General features: G+C 35.6%; 2 protein-coding genes across 2 annotated transcripts; one reads left to right on the top strand and one right to left on the bottom strand.

The window, feature by feature from the left end:
* Positions 1–832: 832 nt before the first annotated feature.
* LOC140749846 (uncharacterized) lies at positions 833–27,930 on the bottom strand. Its single transcript, XM_073083061.1, has 4 exons — positions 27,735–27,930; positions 24,535–24,670; positions 14,483–14,610; positions 833–1,035 (listed from the first exon to the last, which is right to left on the bottom strand). Exons 1-4 carry the CDS (start codon positions 27,743–27,745, stop codon positions 867–869), a joined length of 444 nt encoding a protein of 147 aa, XP_072939162.1. The 5' UTR covers positions 27,746–27,930; the 3' UTR covers positions 833–866.
* Positions 11,913–13,480, top strand: LOC140749596 (uncharacterized). Its single transcript, XM_073082703.1, has 2 exons — positions 11,913–12,849; positions 13,398–13,480. The coding sequence occupies exons 1-2, from the start codon at positions 11,913–11,915 to the stop codon at positions 13,478–13,480; spliced, it is 1,020 nt and encodes a 339-aa protein (XP_072938804.1).

Consider the following 27,930-nt stretch of genomic DNA (forward strand, 5'->3'; position numbering starts at 1 on the left):
GTCGCCTTTTTGAACGAATGCTTCATATTATTTCCTACTATGTATATACATATTATTATACGTCTTGTAAATATAATTAGCAATTTGTGATTCGTGATAAGGTGTAATTTGTGATAAGGTGAACAAACAGTGATGGCAGTGATAGCCTAGTGGTTAAGAAACTCAGTCTCTCGGTCGAGACCTCTGATTTTTCAAAGTTATGTGCGTATTAGAAATTAATTATCACTTGCTAAACGGTGAAGGAAAACATCGTGAGGAAACCTGCATACCTGAGAGATTTATAAAAAAAATCTCAAAGGTATGTGAAGTCTACCAATACGCACTTGGCCAGGGCGGTGGACTATGGCCTAATCCTTCTCATTATGAGAAGAGACCCGTGCCCAGCAGTGGGACATTAATGGGTTGATGATGATGATGATGATGAACAAACAGTGCCAGTCGGTAATAATCACTTAATGCCTGACATATGCGCTAGATTTAACGTTTTTGTCAACTTCTTGTTCTCTAGCTGGGCATAGGTCTCTTCTCAGAGGGAGAGGAGTTAAGGCATGGCTTATCCTAAGTACCGCGCTGAAGCTGAAGCATAAAGTGTGAATTGGTAGATTTCACACATCATTGGGAACTTTTTTTAGAACTCTCAGGTGTTTGACTTACCTGCCTTGATGTTTTCATTCGCCGTTATAACAAGTGATTATTTATTTGTAATACATTTAATTTTGAAATCTTAAATGCGCGTTCTTGGGATTCCCATTTGGGATTGATAGCTGTTTCGTTGTATAAAGTTCTATCAAAACAGTAAATAAGATATGATTAGGTATACAAAATCAAAATCTATATCTAACTTTCTTTAATTGACTGAAACTTAACTAATGGTTCTGTAACAGGTATTGTATTAAGTCTATCAGAAGCTTCGCTTTGAAGACACACATCGGATATTTGTTTCTGCAGTGTTCTTCTTTTCTGTAGAGCCTCCCAAACTGGTACGCCTTTTTGAAAACATCTAGAGACGACTTATCTTCTTCCCGAGGTTCCAATCTGAAATTTAAATGTAATCAGTTTATTTATGTGATATATTTATACAGAGTGAATTCAAAATATAGGGAAATGATGAGAAAATTCTCAAAGGAGTCGCTGGGTTGATTTTCATTTTTTTTTTATAATGCATGATGACTGCATGGTCGTCTGCTACTCCTATATTATTAAAAAATATATATGTAGTTGTAGTAGTAAACGAGCCTGCAGACCTGCAGGCCACCTGGTGGTAAGTGGCCACTGCCGCGCATGGACATCTTTTAACAATCTAAGATAAGATAAAGAGTCTGAGGTAGGCACAGATGCGTTGGTACCCTTGATAACTAAGTTTTAACGCCTCGGATAAGTATGTTGCCGTTACCACACCCATCAAACCAGTACAAAAAACACTGAACACTAGTAATGCTATTATTAGGCAGAATTATGTATGTTTATGTGTATGTATGTATATTTTTTGTAAGTTTGTTAATTAATTCTTATTTAATTAAACAACCGAACATATATATAACCAACTGCTCATTTTTTTCCTAAAGTCGCGAGTATTCACTAGTATAGTCACAATCTTTTACTCTATGCCACGAGGCGACCTTAAGAAAATATATTATACTAGGGCATGTTTAATTTCAAGATTACCGTGAACCATGCCAAAGACCATTACTTGTTATACGATATTACTCTCTAGAGATGTTTTATGGAGTTCATATCTTTTGTTTTATACTTGGTAATATTTTAGCGACTGTAGATGGTACTGTTTTTAAGTGTATGCTTGTTTGTTTGTCTGTATGTATGTCTCATTCTTTGACACGACTTAAAGTCCAAACGGCTTGACGGATTTAAAGAGGTGTTTTTTTTATAAAAAAAAAAAACAAAATACCGTAACTGGGTTCGTCTGAATTATGGGAGTAATACAGGCTATATTTTAGCAGTTGTTTTTTTGTTTTTATTATTATATTGATTAAGAAAAATATTTTCTCCATCAGAAAAATAGAGGGTAACGATTTATTTTTGGATATACACATAAATAATCATTTTAATTACGCGAGTGTAATTGATTAGGTAAGTCAAAAACCAATGTAACATTATTACATTGTAATTATCAAAACTAATTCCAGGTTTGGTTTAAAAATCTGTATACCTATTTCAAATTTAAAAAAATGCAAATTCTATTATATATTCATACTCTTTCTATTTGATTACTCTCTGTATTCACTCTTACTAAGTTTTCTATTAAAATACACCAAAATTGAGAACGTACTTTTATAAAAGACAAATCCTTTTCATTTTAATTAAACCAATCATCCGAAATTTAGATTTATTCTTATCTTTGTACAACGATTACAGTTTCTTTTAGATTCAAATTTACATTTCAGATTACGTTGAAACAAATCCACAGAAACTTTATTGTTCGTACTATTAGTCCAATGGAGCTTAATGTAGCACACATCGTCTCTGATTTACAATTCTAATGTACAACAAACAGCGATAAAGATTACTAGAACAAAACTGAATGTACACAATGTGCCTACATGGATAATGAAGTTGCGAAATATAATACAACGCTGACCGTTTTAGGATTACGGGATTTGTACATTTTAGGACAACGTAATTGTATCGTCATTTGCATGGCTCTTGTTTCAGTGCATTGTTCATTAATCCCACATCATGGAGCGATTTACATAATAGATCCAGATTGCTCCGCGTACGAAATTGCTAGTGTGATATTTTATACGGGTACACGTCAAATTTTGCTCTGACAAATTATTCAGTGTGCGTGAATTATTATGGTCAAATTTTGTGTTTATAATAAATGGGACATTGAGTCGTTTTTTTTAAAGACTGAATTTGCGTATGCGTATGTGTTGCACCCTATGGTATGTGTTCACTGCTTTCCATGATCATCTGTAATCAACTTCATATAGCACAAGGGTTCTACTTAAGCAAATCACAGATCCTTGCAACTCCTGAGACGTAATATGGTCACCTCATATGTAAGGTAGCCGGCAACAACATTCCCCACCGAAACAAAAGAACTGTGTAACCGTAGGAGTAGGTTTAGCGTGTTACACATCAGAACTCTTTTCGAACTACCAAAACAAACTAATTGTTATCTCATAAGTACCGTTTTTATATAAAAGCTACTTTTTCTTCGCGTGTGCACAATGGACAGGTTTGTGTTTAAATCCGCACGCGCGTATTACACACACGCGTGTCAGAAGTATTGGGAGATTCGGTAAATGAAAATACGTCTTTGCCTAGAGGCTCTCAGTACAGAACTCCTTTATTCAACAAATCTTACTACTCAGACCTTAATCCATATGTAGCTCTATAGCTATGCTCTCTATATCAATACATAAATTTGTTTATAAAGTCGCCTGGCTCGCCGTTAGGCTAACACGGCCCTCCTGCCCATGCTTCGCTCTCGAAGCATTCTTTTTATGTACCTGAAATTAAACTCATATTAGCAAGCTTTCAATATCTTCTAATATCCATGCCCTGAAACTTAATTGATTGGCATGATTTTATCTCTATTTCCCATTGAAGTTATCATTTAATTTACTTTAAATTCTTAGAAATCCAGTGTCCGCTTATTTATTTTATTAGGTTCTTGTGGCATCTCTGATCCACAAGCTTTTTAATTTATATTATATCTGCGGTTCACCCCCAGTTGTTTAAATTCATCAACTTTACATTTACATTTTTTTTTGTAGTCTTTGGGCAGTTATATTTGCGTTTGTTGTTTTTGGTAATTTACTCATACCTTAAACTTCTTTTTTTTTGTTTCTTCAATACTTTTACCTGTGCGGTCTTAGCACACCCACATTTAAGTAGGCTGCTCGCGCCAAATTTTATTTCGTCATTTTACATGACTTGCGGTCCTAGCACACCCACCGTTTAGGTAGGCTGCTCGCGCTATGCGGTCCTAGCACACCCACCATTTAGGTAGGCTGCTCGCGCTATGCGGTCCTAGCACACCCACCATTTAGGTAGGCTGCTCGCGCTATGCGGTCCTAGCACACCCACCATTTAGGTAGGCTGCTCGCGCCATGCGGTCCTAGCACGCCCACCATTTAGGTAGGCTGCTCGCGCTATGCGGTCCTAGCACACCCACCATTTAGGTAGGCTGCTCGCGCCATGCGGTCCTAGCACACCCACCATTTAGGTAGGCTGCTCGCGCCATGCGGTCCTAGCACACCCACCATTTAGGTAGGTTGCTCGCGCCATTTGCGGTCCTAGCATACCCCCATTTAGGTAGGTTGCTCGCGCCATTTGCGGTCCTAGCATACCCCCATTTAGGTAGGTTGCTCGCGCCAGTTGCGGTCCTAGCATACCCCCATTTAGGTAGGTTGCTCGCGCCATTTGCGGTCCTAGCATACCCCCATTTAGGTAGGTTGCTCGCGCCAGTTGCGGTCCTAGCATACCCCTATTTAGGTGGGTTGCTCGCGCTATTTTTTTTTATTTTTTTTTATTTTGTCATTTTATGACCCTTGCTTTTTCCAAATTCATGTTGTTCTTTTTATTTGTGATACATTTTGACATTCCAATTTGTGTTGCCGACCAGGGATATCACATTTCAATTATTAATATTTGCAACTGTTTTTTGACATCCCAATTTCTAGTAATATTTCCGGGGCTATCACATCTCAATTTATAGTAATATTTCCCAAAGTAACATTTCCAACAAGGGCTAACACGGCCATTTTTATTTATCAAAACCTGAAAATGATCCTGCAAATAATATGTTAAATTAGTTACCTACTCTACCTAGTCTTTTTTTTACTACGTAGGAATCATTGCCATTGGTTTTTTTTTTTACTTTGTTGTATTTGACACTATATCTTTTTTTTCTGTTTTTATACTTAACTATATATATCACTCATTTTAACATTAATTATTTTTTTGTAATCTAATATATAAAATTCTCGTGTCACAGTTTTCGTTGCTATACTCCTCCGAAACGGCTTGACCGATTTTGATGAAATTTTTTGTGCTTATCCGGTATCTATGAGAATCGGCCAACATCTATTTTTCATCCCCCTAAATGATAAGGGTTGTATACGGGTCAGCTAGTATAATATATTATTTTTTTTCGAACAACATATTTTTCCCGCTTGACCATTCTGACCTTTATCACTTAAATTCATTTATAAAAGCTAGAGTCATTGTTACTTATACTTTTGAACGTTTTTAATACTTATTTGCCTCATTATCTGTATGATTCAATTTTACTTAGTCGACTTATAGAAGCTAAACAGGTATTTTTACTTTAAAACACCGATTTTTTAAATTAAATCTGTGAGTTTATATTATATACTATTCGGCCAAAAAGTTTCACTATTTGGCTCTTTTAACTCTTTTAACATATATATTTTTTTTTATTCAATCGTTATCATATTTTATAGGCACAAGTACCATTATCTAAGGCTGGGGCGATTAACTAATTGTCGTATGAGAAATGTCATCTATATCAATGAAGTTTAAATTTTAAAGAATTTGTAAGTTATGTAACTTAATACGTTTTTTTTTAATTTGTTAGCCATACCCAGCCACGCTGGCCAAATGCGGACTCGTATTAATACTTCGCACACCGTTGTACCTTTGTGTACTTTATAAATGATTCTTATGTCCTCAAGATGAGTCCGTTCACAGTACGTATGTACTTTATTGTTACTGTTATAACGAATCTTCTATCTTCTTTAAATTTTCAATTCTTTTATATCTTTCAATATACAGTATATAATTGTTTTGCACTGTCCCTTTACTCATAATTTTGTATTTATTATATGGGTCCTTCTTGCATAAAATTTATAGTCATTATTTTGATTATCGCTTTTCTTCTGTATCGATTGCATTGTAGCCATCATTAATAATTGCCTTCATAACTGATAATTTACTTTGCAGTTTTCTTGTAATTGTAAAATGCTGACCTTATTTTTTTGCCTTCATAACTAGTAATTTACATTGTAGTTTTCTCGTAGTTGTCAAACGCAGAAAATAAGTTCATCTTTTTTTTTATTAACTCCTTTCCCATTTTATTTCACGATCTCGGAGCTCTATGTAGGGATTTGTTTACGTTAATTTTATAACTTCTCATTATTCGTACGTTGTAAGTTGTAACCATTATTTCAATATTACTGGTAATAATTTTCGTAGTTGTTATATCGATGGTCTTCTTCAATATCTTAATTCAATAGTTTATTCAATAGTTGATCTTCAAAAACTATGTTATTTTTTTTACAGTCTCACATTTAGATTTTGCTTATTCTTGTCGTAATTAATAACATTTCACTGTAGTCATTTACAACAATTATCATTATTTACAATAATTGTGTAATATATTTATCATGAGCTTCACATTTAAGCTATTTTTAAGTCCTTATACATGTCCATCGAAGACGAGATAATTTTCAATAGTAATAGTGCCACTTAAAATTCTTAAGTTGTAAGATAATTAAATCTTCGTGAAATGCCCATCAGGCTCTCACTTACTGTTTTATTTATTGTTGTTGAAGTATAACACTTCTTTGTGTAATTTATACATTTAGTCATTGAGTTTTTCACCACAATATTTTTATTATTGTAATTCCTCCATTTAACTGTTGAATTACTCCTCAGCGATTCACTTTTTTTTGTTATACTTTCGACTATTGTTTTTATGATATTATTTTTCTACCAACACTCGCAGTAAAAGTTACAGGATGCGGCTCACTTATTGATTCGTTCATTGATGAGTTTTCAAATTATCACTATTAACTTAATTGTATTTTCTTTCTGCATTTTCTGTATTTTCTTCTGTACTGTTTCACTTTTCTTAAAATATATAGTTTTTCGACTTATAATTTCAGGTCACAGGTCACAATAGTCTATTTGTAATTTTTGTAACAGTTTGTCCGCGATAACTTCATTTATTGAAATTCATTTCACCGTTTTCACTTATCGAACATTAATTTATTGCGGCGTGAGTTAACTATCGAACTAGTCGAATCAATCCCACTTCTGATGTCAGAAGTATTGGGAGATTCGGTAAATGAAAATACGTCTTTGCCTAGAGGCTCTCAGTACAGAACTCCTTTATTCAACAAATCTTACTACTCAGACCTTAATCCATATGTAGCTCTATAGCTATGCTCTCTATATCAATACATAAATTTGTTTATAAAGTCGCCTGGCTCGCCGTTAGGCTAACACGCGCATACTCGTATATCTATGCTTACAAATCGTTTCAAATGCACACGCACACGATTCACGAAGACTGCAGCGAGTTAATTTTTGTGAGTGTGTGAAACGCGCGTGCGGGTGTAAACACGCGCGACATAAAAAGCATCCTAAACCTATAGCGGGCAAAGGTATCTACCCCTATAAACTTCGGCGAGATAAAAAACGATAAGTAGTATTTCTTCAAGGAAGGAAGGAAGTAGGTATTCAAGGATCCGTTTTATAATAGAAGATAGTCCGAAGATAATCTAGATTATATATAACAACCACAATCAACTATTCATAATAATATAATCTCTAATGTTCTAAGCTTCAAAGGTTTAGCGGCAACTTTATAGTAGATATACTCTGTTCATAGAATTAATCATAAAAATACATATTATATCTTTTAAAATATCATTCAATTAAAAAGCTTTAAATGTTGTCCCGTAACCAACATCCCAATTACTTAGTATAATGATTAAACAGTTATTTACATATGTAAAGTGATATCCTGTTAATGGAATAAATTGATAGCGCTCTCGAACTGTCAATAGTGAGCACATTCGTGTAATTAATCCACTTTAAATATAAAGTAAGATACTATCATTTTCCATATATCAGATCTGGTTGCATATCATCATTAACCCATTACTGTTTCATTGCTGGGCACGGGTCTCCTCTCAGAATAAGAAGGATTAGGCCATAGTCCACCGCGCTGGCCAAGTGCCAATTGGTAGACATGTAAGCAAGCAAGCAAATGATAATTAGCATCTAATACGCACATGACTCGGAGCCCTCGATCAAGAGGCCGAGTTTCTTAACCACTAAGCTATTTGCTAGGTGCTGGTTGCATATATATATATATATATATATATATATATATATATATATATATATATATATATATATATAAGGACGTGGAACCAGTTTGCTTGGACTGGAGAGATACTGACACTACATCGATTTCTAGTGTGAAACAGTTGCGTTTCGATAGAAGGGTGGGGATGGGGCATTTTTTTACATCGCTCGGTCTTCGCAGTTTTTTGGAGTGACAAATTTGAGATCGGTTCGATTCGGTCGATTGAGAGGTAGAACCTATTTGTATAGAGTTGATCCATGTGCAACAATGACCACTTCAGGTGGATTTCAAACTCGTTTTCTACTCCGACCTTATATAGTAAGTCCAAGCAGACATATTATATATTATATAATAAGCAGACATATTATATATTATATATTATATATTATATATTATATATTATATATTATATATTATATAATATGTCTGCTTGCTTCCATTCCACACAATATCGCATACGTATGGCAAAATATCTTCGTATTTAGCGTATATACCCTCAGACCAAATAATAAAGTTATTCAAACAAAATATTGGAGCATACGAAATTCGGCCGATTTACGTAGAATACTCGAATTACGCACATACAATATAAATCAAGCCGATTGCTTTTACTACAAAACAGAATTTCAGATGAGTCGTTATATTGTTCTACGATATTAAATAGTGGAAAATAATTTAAATTCCATTCTCTCACTAAGGGCTTTTACACACTAGCGTTTCTTCATTGGGCTTTTATGGACATAGACGCAGCGCAGATGCTTGTAGTTGTCGTTTTGGTATTATCATTAACAAAATGATTACATACGCATTAACATTATTGTTAGATTTGCATTTGGAATCCTTTTTGGAATTTTCAATCAGGTTAAAGTGATTATTTTTTGCTATTTCTAGAACATAAACATATAGAACATAATACTTGAAATAATGCCTTTTTTTACTTCTAAGTCCAAAGCCATTGATTACAACTTGTACATTTTACGAAGCAATTACTGCTATTAAAGGATTTGTTAGGTGCCAGTGAACGTGCGCTAGCATCGCGTACACGACGTTGTTGTGGCGTTTGCGCATGCCTTCCCTAAAAAAACGGTAGTATGTAAGGGCCCTATGTGGTCTGCGTATAATTTGATACTCGTAGGTATCATAGCAAATGCTCATATGCGCAATATTAACCAATCTGATTTAGTGTTCAAAATGTTCTAAATAAGTACTGGTTGTGCTTTATTAGATACAATATTGCGGAAGGTATTTATTATATCTTTTTTTTAGTTTGAAAATATATATCTCATTTTTTTTTTATTTTTTTATAATAAAGAAGTAGCAGACGAGCATGCAGTCCACCTGATGGTAAGTGGCTACTGCCGCCCATGGACATCTGTAATCAACCCCAGATAGGATTAGATATTCCTACCTGAGGTCAGCGACAGATGCGCCGCTACCCCTGAGGACTAAACTGGAACGCCTCGGAAAAGTCTGTCTCCCTTACCACACCCTTCAAATCGGAACACAGCAGCGCTTAACACTGCTGTTATTAGGTAGAAATAGGTGTGGCGGTGGTGCCGCCGGAGTCGAACCACAAAGGGTTCTACCACCTTCAAAATTAAATTTAACAAGACTATAATTAAATATATTTTTAAATTTATTGATTACAGAGGCATTTTTAGTTTCTCTCGACTAAGCGGGTTATTATTAATCAATCTTTCTAATGTTTTGTCTACGAGAGATCGAAATTTGGCAATTTTTCTATGAAAGTGCTGACGTGTATTTGAATATAGTAATCACGAAAAAACGATAAGGTTTTATTTACCACCTCTTCACGCTATGTAAAATTAATATCTAATTCTTCGACCAAAAACATAGTTCCGATTTCTTTACTATACAAAAATAGTAGGTACATTTATAAGCCAAGCGGCGATGGCAATGCAAATATTGAAATGCTTTTTTACTCCCAATGTATCCGTGCTGCCAATACAAAGAGACTGAATACGTGTGACTTTTTCGAACGTTGCACATGTTTCCACGTCAAAAGATTTTGAGTCGTTTTTATAAAGGCTAACTGGAGCTTTTTTGTAAGATTGGTGTAGTAAGCGAGATGGCCACCTGATCGTATTTCCTACTTTTTAGGGTTCCGTACCCAAAGGGTAAAAACGGAAACCTATTACTAAGACTGCTGTCTGTCCGTCTATCCGGATTTCACAAGGCTCTATCTCTGAAACCGTAATAGACACTTGAATTTTTTACCGATTGTGTATAATGGTGGCCGCTATAACAACAAATAAAAATAAAATATCTTGAAAATAAATAGGGATCGCCAAACAAAATTTTTTCAAGTTTTCTAGCTTTATCTATTGACGTGATAGGTAGACAGTTTAAATCTTCCAACTGCATTTACTTATGACATGAAAATTCTGGTGGTACGAAACCTCCATGTTCGAGTTCAACTCGCACTTGGCCAATTATTATCCAATTTTTTATTGATATAAAACTGGTTTCTTGCTAAGAAAATCGGTCGAACAGCAAGAAAGAACAATGCTTTCGATTATGATACCGTATAACTTATTTAAATATAGATAAAATACTAACAACTTTTAACACACTCATGGAACCGACTTTAACTAGGTAACAAGTTAAAAACGTGTATCATAATAATGTACATAAAACTTTACTGAAACATATTTAAATAAGCTGTTGGAGTCAGATTTGATTAACAAGTTTTACCTTGTTAGTACCAAACTTAGATTACAGTATTACACACGTCACAGCGCGTCGTGAATAAAGTTCGTTGGAATTTTGAAACAAATTGTAATTTCATTTAAGTTAACAAAAAGTAATATAAGCTATTTATATATATATTATACACGCATGGAAGTATCGCGTATTTGTATGTGTGTTTACCTAAATAAAATACCGCTTCTATACATAGATTAGTAAAGTTTTGACAATTCGAATTGTTACCGTCATCTATTTTCGTGTTTGAAAACTATTAAAAGATTTAGTGTTTAGACAATTTACGAATAAAACGATAGTTCTCCGTACTTGTTCTCCGATTTTTGCACCACTTAACTGCACATGTGGGCATTGTACCGCGTAAATTACACCATGACAGTCAGAGATGTATGGGAAAACAGCCCGTCATGTTACGTATGTGTCTGCCATTTGTGGCTTCTTTCAATTACAAGTTGGTGAGATATTTTTACTAATCTATGCTTCTATACCGTTAGGGCGCTTTACCTGTCGCGCGTCTTTACGCCCGCACGCGCGTCTCATCCGCACGCATAAATTAACTCGCGGAAGTCTCTTCGGAACCGGTGTGTGTACGTGAAATGATAGGATACGTGCGTGCAAGTTTAACGCGCGTGCGGACGTAAGCATGGTCTATAGGCCCTAAGATGCCGTGTCGTCTTTTATAAGTCATTAGTTTTTGCCCGGAGCTATGCCCCGAGGGTCTGGTTTACCATACTAAAGAGTACACTATGATTGTGCTGATTGTGAATATTAAGCATCTTAAGTCTCTTCTATATTAAACATCTATATAATATTGAAAAATTAAAAATTAAATTATTTTTTTTTAGATAAATTCAGCGATATTGGTCTAGAGGTAAATTTTTCTAAATGTGAACTTTTCGTTTCAGATACAAAATCTTTAAATGAAAAAATATATATTATTGAACGATTTAAAACTTTGGCTCCTAATATCAAAATTTTAGATAAGAATTCTTTACATCTCCTAGGCTCACCAATATTTCCTGAGTCAATACCTTCATTTATCCAAAATCATATTCAAAATTATAATGAATCTTCAGATCGTTTACTTAAAATTAATTCACAAATGGCTCTTTTCATTATTCGTTTTTGCTTATTTGTCCCTAAATTTACATATCATTTGAGAAGTACACCCCTTTGGAAATTTAATGATATTTGTTTAAAATTAGATGACATCATAATGAAAACTTTTTCATCGGTTCTAAATTGTAATATGAATGAACGCGCTTGGACCCAGGCCTCATTGCCCATTAGGCATGGAGGCTTGGGTATACGTAAAATTTCTAGTGTTGCTCTACCAGCTTTTTTATCTTCAGTCCATAAAACCCAAAATTTTACATCTAACGTTTTGTCCAAAATTTTTGAGGAACCAATGATTACATTTATGGATGAAGCTAAAGATGCTTGGTTACAGGCTGGACCAAATCTAAAATTTCCGGTTCATCTAAATTTACAAAAACTTTGGGACGAACCTCTCTGCATACTTGTACGAAATCAACTTCTCGATTCTGCACATGATATTGCAGAGAGGGCTCGTCTCCTTGCTGTAGCAGAGCGAGAATCGGGATTTTGGCTGCAGGCATATCCTTCGGGTAATTTAGGTACACTTTTAGATAACTTAACGTTATCAATTTGTACATGTTTGCGCCTGGGGGTGAAGACCGTTGAACGCCATCGCTGTCATTGCGGCGCTGACGTCGATGTGTTTGGACACCATGGACTTTCTTGTCAGCGCAGTGCTGGTCGCTTATCGCGTCACGCTTCCATCAACGATGTCATTCGTCGGGCTTTTGTCACCGTCAACGTGCCGGCTTGTTTAGAGCCGAATGGTCTCGCACGTGACGATGGCAAGCGGCCCGATGGTATGACGTTAATACCCTGGAAGGGGGGGAGGATGCTAGTGTGGGACGCTACGTGTGTCGACACACTGGCTCCTTCTCACCTCCAGGCGTCTTCCTCTGGCGCGGGGGCGGCGGCTACAGCTGCTGAAGGCACCGAACGTCGTAAATATATTAGTTTATGCAATAACTATATATTTGTGGCGTTTGGTGTTGAAACTTTGGGTCCATGGGGTCCGGATGCTTGGCAGCTGTTTAAACAGCTGTCAACTCGTTTGGTTGACGTCTCTGGGGACCCGAGAGCTGGCATACATTTCGCTCAAAGGATTGCTATAGCAATTCAGAGAGGAAATGCTGCCAGCGTCTTGGGAACCTTGCCCAAAGACAGTGATGGTGACAATTTGTTATGGTAGTGTTTTTGTTTTTATATTTTTGTTTTTCATTTTTTGTGTTTAATTTATTTCTTTTAATTTTCTGTAAGTTTGATTATAATTGTAAATATTTTTCAGTTAAAAAAAAAATATTGAAAAATTGGCTAATAAGAGCTTAGTATTAGAATGTATGAACATTTTATTGTCTTAAAAATTAATCTTTACTTTTAGTTTCTGATTTAATGTACACACCTATTTTGGTTTGCATATTTCCCTTTGCTGTTTGGTAACGAAACACTTAAATTATTATCCTACAAACAATAAAGAGGCCACAAACCACAGGCAAATGGAAATACTACCTACATAATAAAGTATTGTCGAACGAATGCAATCCGGATGAAACAGAGGCGACTAAATTCGAATAAATTCATTTGATTGCGGTATTTCGAACGAATGAAGTCATTATCATATTAAGTTACCAGTATGGTCGAATAACATTAAGCCACAAATTAATAAGTTTTTAAGTTATAACTTAATAAGTCTTTTTTTTATAATATTAAACTAGCAACCAAACACCCAGTCAACTTGATGATCATCAATCAGCCCCAGATAAGATTAGATTCCTACCTGAAGTTGGCCTCAAATTCTAGTTAGAAAGTCCGGGATAAGTATATAGTAAGTAAGTCTCCCTTACCACACCCTTCAAAACGGAACATAACAGCGCTTAACTGCCGTTATAGGCCTCAAAACATAAAAAGAACTATCTTCAAATTTTTGACATGCAGATTTGGGATCCAACCCTGTTGCAAACGTCTTTACAGATGGTAGACCTTGTATTATTCGACTGGGGATGTACATAAGCACATCTAATTTAAGCATAAATCAGTCTTTTTTTATAACATTGGAGTAGTAGACGAGCATGCAGTCCACCTGATGGTAAGTGGATACTACCGCCCATGGACATCTGTAATCAACCCCAGATAGGATTAGATATTCCTACCTGAGGTTGGTCACAGATGCGCCGCTAACTTTGAGGACTAAGTTGGAATGCCTCGGAAAAGTCGGTCTCCCTTACCACACCCTTCAAAACGGAACACAGCAGCTCCTAACACTGCTGTTATTAGGTAGTAATAGGTGTGGCGATGGTGCCGCCGGAGTCGAACCACAAAGGGTTCTACCACCTTCAAAAGTCTTTAGGTTTTAGTGAAAGCGTGTGAATATCACCTGATTTATATATTTATTGATATATGAGGTCATGACTATTTTAGCCTCCAAGAGTGGCAACGCATCTACGGGTGTGACAAGGCAGGCACTAATGCGCTCCTACTTAGTACGAAAATACTTTGCTTTTGCGGCCGACTTCAAAGAGTACTCTAAAGTTATTCAAGGTCCATGTTCTGTACTTATCGCTAAAATAAATGACTTACGTAAGCATAAATATGAATCCTCTCCCAACCTCACTGTCAGGCGCTTCTACACCGAGGTCACAATACAACAACCTTGCACATTGTATTGGGTCGTATTGTAGCACCTTCCTCCACCTCACATGTGGTTTCTGAAAAGAACATTTCCAATAAATATAAACGCTCTATGTATCTTTAGTATCGGTTCTGAAGACTAAGTTGGAGCGCCACAAGTATTCATATCATACCTGGCAACCAGAATAAAGTAGCTTAACAATGCAATAATAAATCAGACGAGCATGTAGTCCACCTGATGGTAAGTGGCTACTGCCGCCCAAGGACATTTGCAACCAACCCCAGGTAAGATAAGATTCCTACCTGAGGTCGGCCACAGATGCGCCGCTATCCTTGAGGACTAAGCTGGAATGCTTCGAAAAAGTATGTCTTCCTTACCACACCCTTCAAACCAAAACACAGCAGAGCTAAACACTGCTGTTTTAGGCAGAAACAGGTGTAGCGGTTATGCCGCCGGAGTTGAACCGCAGAGAATTCTACCACCTTTAAAAGTTCCAAAGCCAAACTTATAATTGGGTGAAACAGTTCTTGCAATTCGGTAGATGCTGCCTGACTTACATAAATCAATTATCTAAGTATTCAGGAGTGGTTACGCAAATTTCATTAGTTAAAATTCCTGGTCTATATGGACTTGGTTAGTGATGGCCATTAGACCGCAGTCCCAAGTCTTACATACAGATGGACTGCATACACGCTTACTTTATTAACTTTTTGAAAAAAAAAAGTTGCAAATACAGCAGTGGTTCACAGTACTTGTATTACTCAGACGAGACCTGCATAGACTGTTCCAGCTTAAAATTTTTAGCTTCAAAAAGTGGATTAGTGAGAATATTATACCTTCATAATTACATTTTACTTGAAGCATTACTACGTATTCCTAATTATTTGGTACTTTAGCGTGCACTAGAATTTTTAAATTAAGTAATTCACGTTAGAGATACCTTAAAAATCAGGCTATTCATAGTAATTACACAGAATAGCTGTAAATGGTCCATTGCAGCGTCATAAAGAGAACCCGATGGAAAGGTAATGATCATGTCCCAACCAAATGACAGGAGGGTCAGTGCTTTAGAAATTTCAATGGGTGATCACTGCAAAAGAATTTCAGTACAATCGCTTATAGATTACAGCCAGTTATGAATTTTGAAAATTGGTCAAGTGTGAGTTGGACTTGAACACGAATGCCTTACCACCGTTTGACGTTTCTAGTTGTTGTCGTTATCAAATAGTAGTGTAGTGTTTATAAATCAAGTTAAAATAACGAAAAACACCCAAAAACATATTTTTGCATTCTGGGCCCTGGAACACGCAACCCTAAAAATTGTTGAGATATTTACTCCATCCATGATACACCTTGCCATTTTGACCTTATTTTTTCTACATTACCAATTCAAAAGGTAACCTAGTTAAATCATTTCTTAGTAATTAGAGCGTGTGTTATAGGTAGAAGAAAATAAATAAATGTCTAGTGTTACAAGGTATTACTTTGGTTTCCTAAAATATTTTATGACTAGGTTGTAATATTTTTCATTTTATTACTTGTCATTGTGTTGTGCATAATTGCGATATCATTATACAAAGAAAATAGGTTGTTAAAAAGCAGCTAGAACTTATGAAAAAAAAGTCGAAGACGAGTAATTTTACGACCCCTAGGAGGTTAAAATGGGGAAGTACACAATTAGTGTGAAAATTTAAGGAATTTATATTAATTAGTCCGCCCAGTGGCCGAAGTTATAATAATAATCTTCAATTTTTTTAATCGATAATACTATTTTTTCTATTATTATTTAATTTAATTACCAAATAAAAATAGTTAGACAATAGTTGCCACACAAAAGAGATAATTGTACTAAACTATTGTAGAACATTCGTCTATTAATATTTATTAATACGTTAGCGTATTAAAAATTAATTATCACTTGCTAAAAACGGTGAAGGAAAACATCGTGAGGCAACCTGCATATCTGAGAGACTTATTAAAAAAAAAAAACTTAAAGGTATGTGAAGTCAACCAATACGCACTTGGCCAGCGCGGTGGACTTTGGCCTAATCCTTCTCATTCTGAGAGGAGACCCATGCCCAGCAGTGGGACAGTAATGGGTTGATGATGATGAATATGTTAGCAAATAGCAATGTAGTTAATTTTCTAATAAAACTTTTGGTTTAAATACTCCAAAAAAAAATAGGCTAGATCTAAAGTTCCGGAACACTCCCGACCCAAAATTAAAAATACGAGTATTAGCTGGTTCTTTCACAGTCAGACCCAGTAATTTACTATCAGAAGTAACTTATCAAAATTATATCTATGAAATTGTCTAATAATGATTAATTGGTTTAATGTTCGAAAGATATCTAATACCCGTTCATTAATTACAGCCATTAATTAAACGCTGATAGTAATCTTAAGCGTTGTATTAATATTAGGAAGATAATGAAAAGTAATTCCATTGGGTAAGAGGCTTTATGGTAGTAAAATTTTGGAAATTATCTGCGTATTATATTGGTTACTGCTAAACTATGAATTTAAGAAAATGATTTTAATGCCTACTCACAACCTTCCTGGTTTCATATATGTATACACAGACACAACAAAATAAGATTATATTCAGAAATATCCTAGAATAATTCTAGATTCGTTTATACTCCACAATGGGAATTGAAACAATTTTGAAACACACACAGTATCCAATCGACACAACTATCAAGAGGAGGTTAAACCTTCTGGATTAGTTTACATTGTTAGTAAAAGTGAGTTAAAAACTATGAACTGAACCCTTTATGTTCTCTTTTCAGACAAAATCGGGTTTCACTCCATTAGGACTACCATGAGTTTACAAAAGTATTACTCGCTAGCGACTGCGTAAAATAAATGTATGAAAAATTGTACAGCGCCTCTGGTGGTTACTCGTAGAACTAAAATCCGTAGTGATGTAACTCGATACGTAAAAAACCTATCGAAATCAAATCGCTAGCGAATGTCATTATGATCTATTGCCATACAAATTCGGTCCCATGAGTCATTAATTTGACAGACGTTGTCAAGAAATACCGTAACGATAGTAGTTATGTTATTCACTAGCAAAATGACAATAGTTTTCTATTTACCATTTCTATAGTGGCGTTTCTATGCCAACTCATGGTAATGCTACAGTAGTAAATACCGTAAATACCATAGTAAATTAACAAGTATATATATTGTTTAGTTTTAATTTATTTCGATATCTTAGCGAGAATATGCCAGGTATTAACGTGTAACGATAAACTTTTAAACAATAGTTTTAACAAAATAATTTAAAGTTTTGCATGATACAAGAACAAAATAAATACAAAGGTATAATATTATGTATATACGTACGTATAATATTTTGAACCCATACGCTACTTAAAGACGTAACTAATTAAACTTGTGTACTCTGTAAATAAGGCATTTCTGACGACAGGGAGGATAAAATAACATGACGTAAGCCAACTAAGGTTTATTTACTATGCACATAGCGTTCAAATTGAAGTTAGCTTTGCAAACATGTATGTAGAGAAAGTCCACTGTAGATGGACATGACTTACGGTAGGGTTGCCATGTGTTTGTCTTTGTGGGGATTTGTCGGTTCTTTGTTTATTAGGAAGGATTTTTAAACAGTTTTCATAAGAAATTCAAACACTTTTTACCACGCTTTTATTAGGTTGACCTGTATGTATGTAACGGAATCTTTGAACTCGATTTTTACTTCCTTTGAACGGTCCGATTAATTTAAAATTTTGAACTATTATAAAGAACCGATGACAATACACGACTTTAATAATTTTATCCCATTTTTCTCATTAGGATCGTAAGGAATCAGAATTAACGATTTTCCTTGTGCGATTTTTGCGTGGTTTTTAGTTTTTAAACTATAATTATTATAGTGAAAACAACTACGCGAATACTATAATAAAAAACAGAAAACTTAAAAGTGTTCATTAGCTGTATTTCTGAGTGTTATAGTACCATTATAATATAAGTAATGTTGGGGGCATTTTCGTAATCAAGACGCTGTTCTCGAGACTCGAATAATCCCTTCCCTGTCATTTGCAATGCCGTAAGATTTGAGAGGTTACGAATCGCCACAACGATATATTCGTCAACCCATTTCTGGCACACTGCTGGGAACGTCTCTTATTAAAGTAAAGGGATAAGACTTTTGACCCCTACGCTGGCCTTCATACGCCTTTGAGAACTTTTTGCTTTTGTTACTCACAAGTTTATGTTTCTCTCACGTTACACCAAGATCGTTAATTAATTTAACGCTCATAAAGTAGCTAGACTGACACCGAGGCTATCATTGCATTTTATTTTACACACACACAACGATCTAAATTTCACCTAAATGCCAGAGATTTTCAAAGATTACCGTCGACAATTTAGGAGATGGAGCCAAACTTACGACCCCGATAACCTGCCAACTCTTAAATAAATACGCCAGTCGGGTATGGAAGGATGAAGTGTGCAAACAAGTATTTTTTTATATTACACTACCTTTTGCCCGTGATTTTGTCCGCATTCAATGTCAAATGTTGCCTACATATGGCTTTGTCACAAAAAATGGAACTAGAATGTGTTTGTTTTTGTGTTCAATGTTAAACACTCGTATATCAAGGGATGATTTAAAAATATATTTCTTGTGTATATGTATTTACTTATCTAGTTTCGTCGAAATTAAATGAATGGTTTTAACGTAATAAGTGGTTTTGTTAGATTCTTCTAAATTATGAGTGACATAGGCAATATTTTTTTGCAGTCGATTGTTTTGTTGTTATCAGACGATATTGTTAGCAGACGAGCATGCAGTCAACCTCATGGTAAGTGGCTACTGCCGCCCATGAACAACTGTAATCAACACCAGATAATATTAGATATTCCTACCTGAGGTCGGCCACAGATGCGCCGCTACCCCTGAGGACTAAGCTGGAACGCCTCGGAAAAGTGTATCATGTAAATAGTGTTGTAACAATAACATATACAATAGCATCATGCGTCTCCCTCAATTCTATTACATAAAATCCAGTTTCATAGATATCTACGTAAACCTTAACTACGGCCTCTAAACCCAAACTAAAACAGACATTTGTCAGTCACAGTTTAGTCGCAAAAGCTATTGCCCTGGGAATCGAAACGAAAAGCCGGCTGCACCGTTCTCAACTTGATATATTAGTTAATAAATAACTACTACTGAACGTTTGTAAGACACCCTTACGGACGTTTTGAATCAATAAATAAATCAATCTCAATTTTTTTCCTACGAAATGTTTGATCATTTTTGCCTACTAGAAATTCACAATGATCTGAATTTTAATGTATCTTTTATCTAAGTAAATGCCGATATTGCTTTTGTCAAGTTCGAAGTTTAAAAAAAAATAGATGTATTAAGTGTATTATTGCATAGGTAGAAATTGTCAAATTCCGATCTGTGGTAGGCAAAACACTGGATAGATTAATTATTACTAACGGGCGTTGGGGAGCAAATACAGGAAGCGACAATCGAGCCGAGCTGGCTACCACGGCCGACTGTCGACAGCGACCGAACCCGGCAACTTTATGTGGAGACAGCGACAGCCGACTTCCGTTGCCAACGGTAGAGACTGTCGCGTCTTGACGCCTCCGCCGTCAACAGTCGCTCGTCTGTTACCTGCCTAATTACATTTTGTTAGTTTAGGCAGATTAGGAGCAGTTAGCAGTAGAATACGGAATGTACCCGTTTGCATTAGGTAATTGAAGCATAACATTAATTGTGATTAGACGCTCTTGGAATAGTTCTATCTAAGATCGATTATAGATGCATCGCTGCTCTGAGGACTAAGTTAAGAGCTAATTATCATTACATTGTTATTGTAAGGGCGATATAACTGTAGTGTGCGTAGTGAAAGATTTTGCTCTTTGATTTGGTCTACCTTCGTTGTCGTCAACCCATTGTTGTCCCACTGCTGGGCACGGGTCTCCTCTCAGAATGAGAAGGATTAGGCCATAGTCCACCGCGCTGGCTATATGCGACTTAGCAAATTGCACACACGTCAGAGATTTTTTTAAACTCTCAAGCGTGCAGTTTTCATAACAATATTTTCCTTCACTGTTATAGCAAGTGTAAATAAATTTCTTATGCACACGTATTAACGTCGAAAATTCACAGGTGTCTTGGATTCGAATCTGTGACTCCTTGATTGAGAAGCGAGATCAGTTGGTGCGCAATGATACCCAATAGCGGCCATCATCATCATCATTACTGTCCCACTGCTGGGCACGAGCTCCTCTCAGAATGAGAAGGAGTAGGCCATAGTTCACCGCGCTGGCCAAGTGCGTATTGGTAGACTTCACATACCTTTGAGATTTTTTTTTTATAAATCTCTCAGGTATGCAGGTTTCCTCGCGATGTTTTCCTTCACCGTTTAAACAAGTGATAATTAATTTTATAATACTCACATCACGAAGAGGCCAAGTTTCTTAACCATTATGCTATCACTGTTTATTCGTCACCAAATTCCTGATCAATACTCTCGGCAAAGCTTAGGTCAGTCGTCAGTCGTCACGCTGGTCTTGGTTATTCATGAATTGTAAACATGAATAATATTCACATGCTGACGCCTATTCTCTATGCATGTTCTGTCTTCGCTGGGATTAACCCGTAGATAATAGTTAGAGTAGTATGTGCTTTCAACCTATTAATTGCCCTTTGTGCCTTTGCAACGAAGTTCAAACCTAAAGGGATGGAATTCTGGTTGGTATTTCGTTGTATGTGTCTATTTAGAAAGATTTGGGGCTTGATTGGTCATCTTGAACCTCTCTCAAGTTTGTTTTGATGGGAGTAATATTAGATTTATTGTAGTGATATTTCTTGGGACTTGGTAACTACTTTACTGGGCATAATAAGATAAAATGCATACATTTTATACATATGTAAATGAGCTGTATCCTACGGTTTCACTCGAGTTTAAAAGTGTCAATACTCGGGATTTTTTTCGCGCGGTACCTTAATACTTTTCCTAAAAAAAAAGTAGCCTAAGGTCCCTCCAAAATACACAACCATACAAACCGGCAGACAGACAGAAAGACAAACAAAAATTTCAATAATGTTTTTTTTTATTATAAGTACTGTATTTAATCTCACATGCATTTAGTTAAAAACTATTATTTTGACGTTACAACTATAATAGTAGTCAGAAACTAGGCCTTCCAATCACGGTCCGAGGTTCGAATTCTACACGAGCACCTCTAATTGTAAATTTAATTTATCAGCATATCATCATATTAAAAAATAATTTTCTTGTGCATAAACAGCGAAGGAAAGCATTTTGAGGAAAACTTCATGCCTATAAGCTTAAAAATCTTAATGGTGTGTCTAGATATAGCAGTGGTCCTATTATACTGGTAACACTTAAGATAAACTTAAAATTTAAGTACTTTACATATCTGGTACAAAACAAATATTACGTCATCAGTAGAAATTACTTCATAAATGTACACTTACGTAATAACCGCCATTTATTTAAAGAGAAAAATAAGTGGTAAAAGGATTAACCCACTTAGTCCTTCAAGTCGTTAGGATTTCCCGTTACTTTCGAGAAGATAAGATAAAAATCAATTTCCGTATATGTTCTTAACATATGACAGGTTTAACAAGATGTGGTTTAAGTAAAAGTTATAACCTACCTCATATTAAACGAGTAACATGCGATAAAAATCTTGTAGAAAATCCGCAATCACTCATCACGGCTAATTAGAAATCTCTTGATCCGATGTACACAAAATTTCTTTTTTGTTATTCGCATTTTTTAATACATGTAAGAAGGAAACCAGTATTTAATGTGCAAGATGATAACTACCTACTACCAACCGACATTTGCAATCAACGTCAGATAAGGTTTAAATTTGACTTGGCTACAGATTTTTTTTATAATATAGATAATAGTAGCAGACGAGCATGCAGTCCACCTGATGGTAAGAGGCTACCGCCGCCCATGAACATCTGTAATCAACCCCAGATAGGATTAGATACATGACCTGAGGTCGGCCACAGATGCGCCGCAACCCCTGAGGACTAATCTGGAACGCCTCGGTAAAGTATGTATTTCTTACACCCTTCAAAGAAGAACACAGCAACGCCTAACGCTGCTGTTATTAGGCAGAAATAGGTGTGGTGCTGGTGCCGCCGGAGTCGAACCACAAAGGGTTCTATCACCTTGAAATGCTACCACTGAGGACTAAGTAGTAATAATTTACACTTTCTGTCTCTTACCATACGTGAGACATAAATTTCTTCGAATGCCTCTAACAATAGAAAATCAATGGAACACGAAATAATACTATTTGCATTATTTTGCATAACCTAATTAAGTACGTACAGTAGAAAATAATACTCCCTATTATATGAAAGATTTAAAACTGTTTGCAGCATCTTTGAACAGTAGGTATCTATAGTTTCTATAATATTAAATTTCCTCATTAAGTTAGTTAGGAACTACTAAAGAAAACTTGGCAGTCCTTTTGTAGATAACTCAATTTCCTTAAGCTTTTCGAGAAAACTTAATTACAAAACAAACTTGAGTACTTATTTTTCCCTTTCTTTTAGTTCGTTTTAGTTTGCATATCATTAAATAAATCGACTGCTACTTATTGCCCAAAGCTGGGCTTGTTATGCTAGTGTATAGTACAATGATATTTATAGTAATCACTTATTTTTACCTTATAACAGTAGTGTTAAGCGCTGCTGTGTTTTGGTTTAAAGAGTGTGTGAACTTGTTTTTTGTGTGATAAGGGAGACATACTTTTCCGAGGCGTTCCAGCTTAGTCTTCAGGAGTAGCGGCGCATCTGTGGCCGACCTCAGGTGGCCAATATCTAATCCTTTCTGGGGTTGGTTACAGATGTCCATGGGCGGCAGTAGCTACTTACCATCAGGTTGACTGTATTATAAAAAACAAAACTTTCAGTCGTGCATGTTTCCTTAAAATGTTTTATTCACCGCTTAAGCAAGTGATTATTAATTTCCAATCAGCACTTAGCTTTCAAAAATCACAAGTTTCTGGGATTTGAACCTCGGACCCCGAATGAGAGGCCGCGTTGCTTAACCACTACACCATCACTGCTTTTTTGTATGTACCTTATTAACAGATTTAATCTGATTGCCGTAATTAAATATGCGGGCATTTTTACTGAATTTAATCTCCTTGTAGCCAACGTTTATTGGAAGTTGACTGTTAATTAAAGCAATTAAGGAAAAGTTAATATTAACTTAACAAATTTAATACAGACGAGTTTCCTCAGTTAGCTTTTTTTTAAATTAAATTCTTGTATTAACCTTCTGTCTGTCCATATCAATAATATTGCTTTAGACAGACTTTACTTAGACATGATATTTCACTTTAGTTAATTGGTATAGTCAATTATCTGTCATTGGAAACCGATAGAAACCAATACGGATTAGAGTCAAATATAATAATATGTTAATAGGCCTACCAATAACTACTTACTATGAGGCCGATCGCATACTTGTTGGCTAAGTTTTAATAAAAAAATGTACTAAAAAGTGAACGCTGAAATGATGACTTTAAGAAGTCATCCAGAACCGACAAGGCTTATAGAGTTCAAATCAATGAGATTAGTCGCAAGTGTGGGACAATATGTGTTGTGGAATCGAATTTAATTGTTAAACAGAAAACCTAATATTCGTTCTAAGCTCTGTAACGTTTTTTATGTCCCACTGCTGGGCGCGGGTCTCTCCTTACAACCAGGGAAGACTGTCTCCGACAAGGTTTAATGCCAACTAGCTAATGATTGATACTCGTATGTCTTGGTAGGAAGAAGGTATTAAATTTAACCAATAGCGGTCATCCAAACCGACTTATATTTTGTTCTGTACATCCTAAAAATAATCAAAAAATATGGATGTAGTCATGTGCGCTACGTATAAGCTCTTACCTAAAATGTAACATACTATAAATCTTATTTGTATAAAACTGTAAATATAATACTTACATATTGATGATGACTACTGACGTCTCTTTTAAAGAGAAGTCTCAGTAACTTTGGTGCGGTGATGGCTTGGTAATCTTGGACTAGGATGTGGATGCCGTACAGGACTCCTATGAGCAGTGCCAGGAGAATTATGAGCCTGAAAAAATGTATTGAGTCATTAATTTATTACTCTCAATATTGTGTATTATTGTTTATGATAGTGAAATAGCAAACGAGAATTTCTGCTTCTGCACAAAAGATTCTCCCATTTTTAGGGTTCCGTATCCAAAGGTTAAGAACGGAACCCTATTACTAAGCCGCCGCTATCTACCTGTCTGTCACAGGGCTCTATCTCTTGAACCATAATAGATAGAATCTTTATTTTTTGTAGCTGTCGCTTTATTTTGTGCCGGTGGTCGCTATAATATAACAACAAATACCTACTAAAAATAAAATCTTGAAATTAAAATATTTTTCACTTTGTGTATTAAACCGTAATAGATAAATAGTTTAAATTTTCATAAGGCATTTACTCTATAGCTGCTATGATATGAAATACTAAAAAAAATGAAAATTTGGCGGTATGGAACCCTCCATTTGCGAGATGGTTCGCACTTGGCCAGTTATTACTATGGGTTTGATTTGATAGTGTTTGGGTTTCATTTGACAGATTTGACGGTCTTATGTTCCCAAATATATTTACTTTCTCAATAAATGAAGCTTCAACTCAAATAATACTATTTCAACTCTAGCATTTCGAATTTCAACTGCCAGGTGAGTTGGTAATTATTAATAGAGGAACACACAAATTTTCCGCAATGCCGAATTGTCGAAAACATTGCCGGCAGCCGTATACATATTGTCAGATTTAATCATAGATTTAGACATAACATTACCTCCATTTCGTTTATTTTAATTAAGAAATGTTTTAAAAAGAAACCACAGCATAGAATAGTCATGATTGTTTTAAAACTGTTAGACTTACAGCGTAGACGATTTGACGCTGGAAAATTAAAATCTTTCTTTATAAGAAAACTGCTGAATGGACCTCAATTTTGAAAGTTGAATTGGTTCAAAACACTGCAAGATTTTAATTGACTATCGATTTGAAGAGCGACCTCGCGTGTAATTGTTTCAATTCACGAAGACACGTTCAGAGCGGAATTTAAATTCTCTTTAAGACCCCATTTATATCTACGGACAATGGATCAACAGATAAAATTATCTTTTTCAAACAATTTTTTATAGGCCTGCGTGTGTCGAGTTTTCGGAAGATAGAAATACATTCGTACACATCGGCATACACAAACATATACACATTGGCATCATAAAAGTTGTCAGATTTCGATTACAATTGCAAAAGATGGCAAATATAAAGAATATTGATATTTTTGTATATATAACTTAACAGTAGTACACGAGCCTGTAATCCACCTGATGGTGAGTGGCTACTGCCGCCCATGGACATCTGTAATCAACCCCAGATAAGATTAGATTCCTACCTGAGATCGTCCACAGATGCGCCGGCGTAGTGAGGACTAAGCTGTAATGCCTAGGATAAATATGTCTCCCTTACCACACCCATTAAACCAGAACACAGCAGCGTTTAACACTGCTGCTGTTAGGAAGAAATAGGTGTGGCGGTGGTGCCGCCGGAGTCGAACCACAGAGGGCTCTACCACATTCAGCTGTTATCTGTTAACTTTGAACGGAGAAATTAGTTTATCTTTTATATGTTTTATGTAGGTACGTATTTAGCTTTTTGGAATGACTTTTACGATTTAGATAACAGTTTGTATTTAGTTAATGCTTCTCTATGTTTATCTAAATAGGTTTAAGAACCTAGTTTAGGTTCATACAGATGTTATTGTAATGTACCTAATTAAGTCTTTAAAAGGTATAATCATATATATAAAATTCTCGTGTCACAGTGTTAGTTCCGTACTCCTCCGAAACGGCTTTGCCGATTTTCACCAAATTTTATATGCATATTCAGAATCGGCTACTATTTATTTTTCATACGTCTAAGTGATAAGGGTGCACCCTTAACATTTTTTTATTTATATGGCAACACAACGTTTGCCGGGTCAGCTAGTAAAGTTATAAATTATATAAGAATAATTGTTTTAATACGAGTTAAATTAATGAATTATCGTTCAATTAACTGATCTAATTCCAGCAAATTTTAACGGTTTCGTTTATTAAGCACACATACTAATACATGCATGCTTACAGGAAAAAAATAATGGTACATGTATGAAAATCTGTTACATTTTAATCCAATATCGTTGCTATGTTCAACACTTTTGCTCATTAAGGTATTTAACGGATATATATAACAGGGGATATACTGGATTATATCGGCACCTAAACTTTTCCAATAAGCTGCGAATTATTCCAATTTGGCTCTTCGCTAAGGGTACAAAAGCATAAAGTTTTCACAAAACATGTTATTAAATGTTATTATATAATTATAAGTTGTTGGATACCTTTACACTTTGGTGTAATTTGGCGTAGGTGTATGTGAATAAATTCTCAGAAATTATAAACGTAAATCGAGAGTTGAAATGAAAAAATACGATTTCTACACTCAGATTCACACTTGGATTCCCTGTGTCGTGGGTATCGTGAACACACACAAAGATAAATACATAAATACCCAAACCGGGAACAGGTATTAATCTACTAAATTCATCATTCAGATATCTGGCCGGGAATCGAACCCAGAACTCTTTGTGCGTCAGACCGGTATGGTAACCGATCCATCACGCGGGTCATCAATTGTAACGCATTCTACTCCTACTACCCCGAATTAAAAACAATTTTTGCACTAACTACCTTTCCCGCTGCCTAGTGTATCACCCTAATGTAGGTGCAGAGGCAGTCAGTTGTTTTGGGTAAAGATTCACTACCTCTACATCTATTTCTGCATGTACACTAGTGTTAAACTGTTAAGCGCTGCTGTGTTCTGGTGTGAAGGCTGTGGTAAGGGAGACTTATCTTAATGCTTATCCAAAGCGTTCCAACTTAGTCCTCAAGGGTCATATCACCTCTTTCTCCGACCGTAAGTAGGAATCTAATGTTATCTGGGGTTGATTATAGATGTCCATGAGTGGCAGTAGCCATTTTATTAGTTGAACTTATGTTCCTTTGCTAATTTAATAAAATATAACTAAAAGTAAAATAAAATATTTAATAACTTTTATGCACAAAAAACTCACTTTATTCCCATTACTGGCGGTTTATCCACACACAACGCTGGCAACACTGACTAGCAACTAAATTTGAACTCTCCGCTCTGCATATCCTTTTCGAGTTCGTCACGTTGTTACACGACCAACCGGGATAGGTATTTAAATATGCAGCAATTAAACGCGACTGCATTATTCTCAAACGGAGCGTGTAATGCGGCTGTTT

The sequence above is a fragment of the Epargyreus clarus genome, unplaced genomic scaffold (genome assembly GCF_041222505.1).
Source record: "Epargyreus clarus isolate Ecla_fem2 unplaced genomic scaffold, WU_Ecla_fem_2.2 ptg000018l, whole genome shotgun sequence".
NCBI classification, from domain to species: Eukaryota; Metazoa; Arthropoda; class Insecta; order Lepidoptera; family Hesperiidae; genus Epargyreus; species Epargyreus clarus.

Excerpts from the sequence above, each read along its gene's own strand:
- LOC140749596 (XM_073082703.1), top strand. The coding sequence starts at position 11,913 with ATGGCTCTTTTCATTATTCGTTTTTGCTTATTTGTCCCTAAATTTACA. Across the intron at positions 12,850-13,397 it reads TGCTGAAGGCACCGAACGTC|GCAAATGGAAATACTACCTA; the intron begins GTAAATATATTA and ends CACAAACCACAG.
- LOC140749846 (XM_073083061.1), bottom strand. Across the intron at positions 14,611-24,534 it reads TCAGTAGTCATCATCAATAT|AAACCACATGTGAGGTGGAG; the intron begins GTAAGTATTATA and ends TGTTCTTTTCAG. Across the intron at positions 1,036-14,482 it reads GGATTCATATTTATGCTTAC|ATTGGAACCTCGGGAAGAAG; the intron begins GTAAGTCATTTA and ends TTTAAATTTCAG.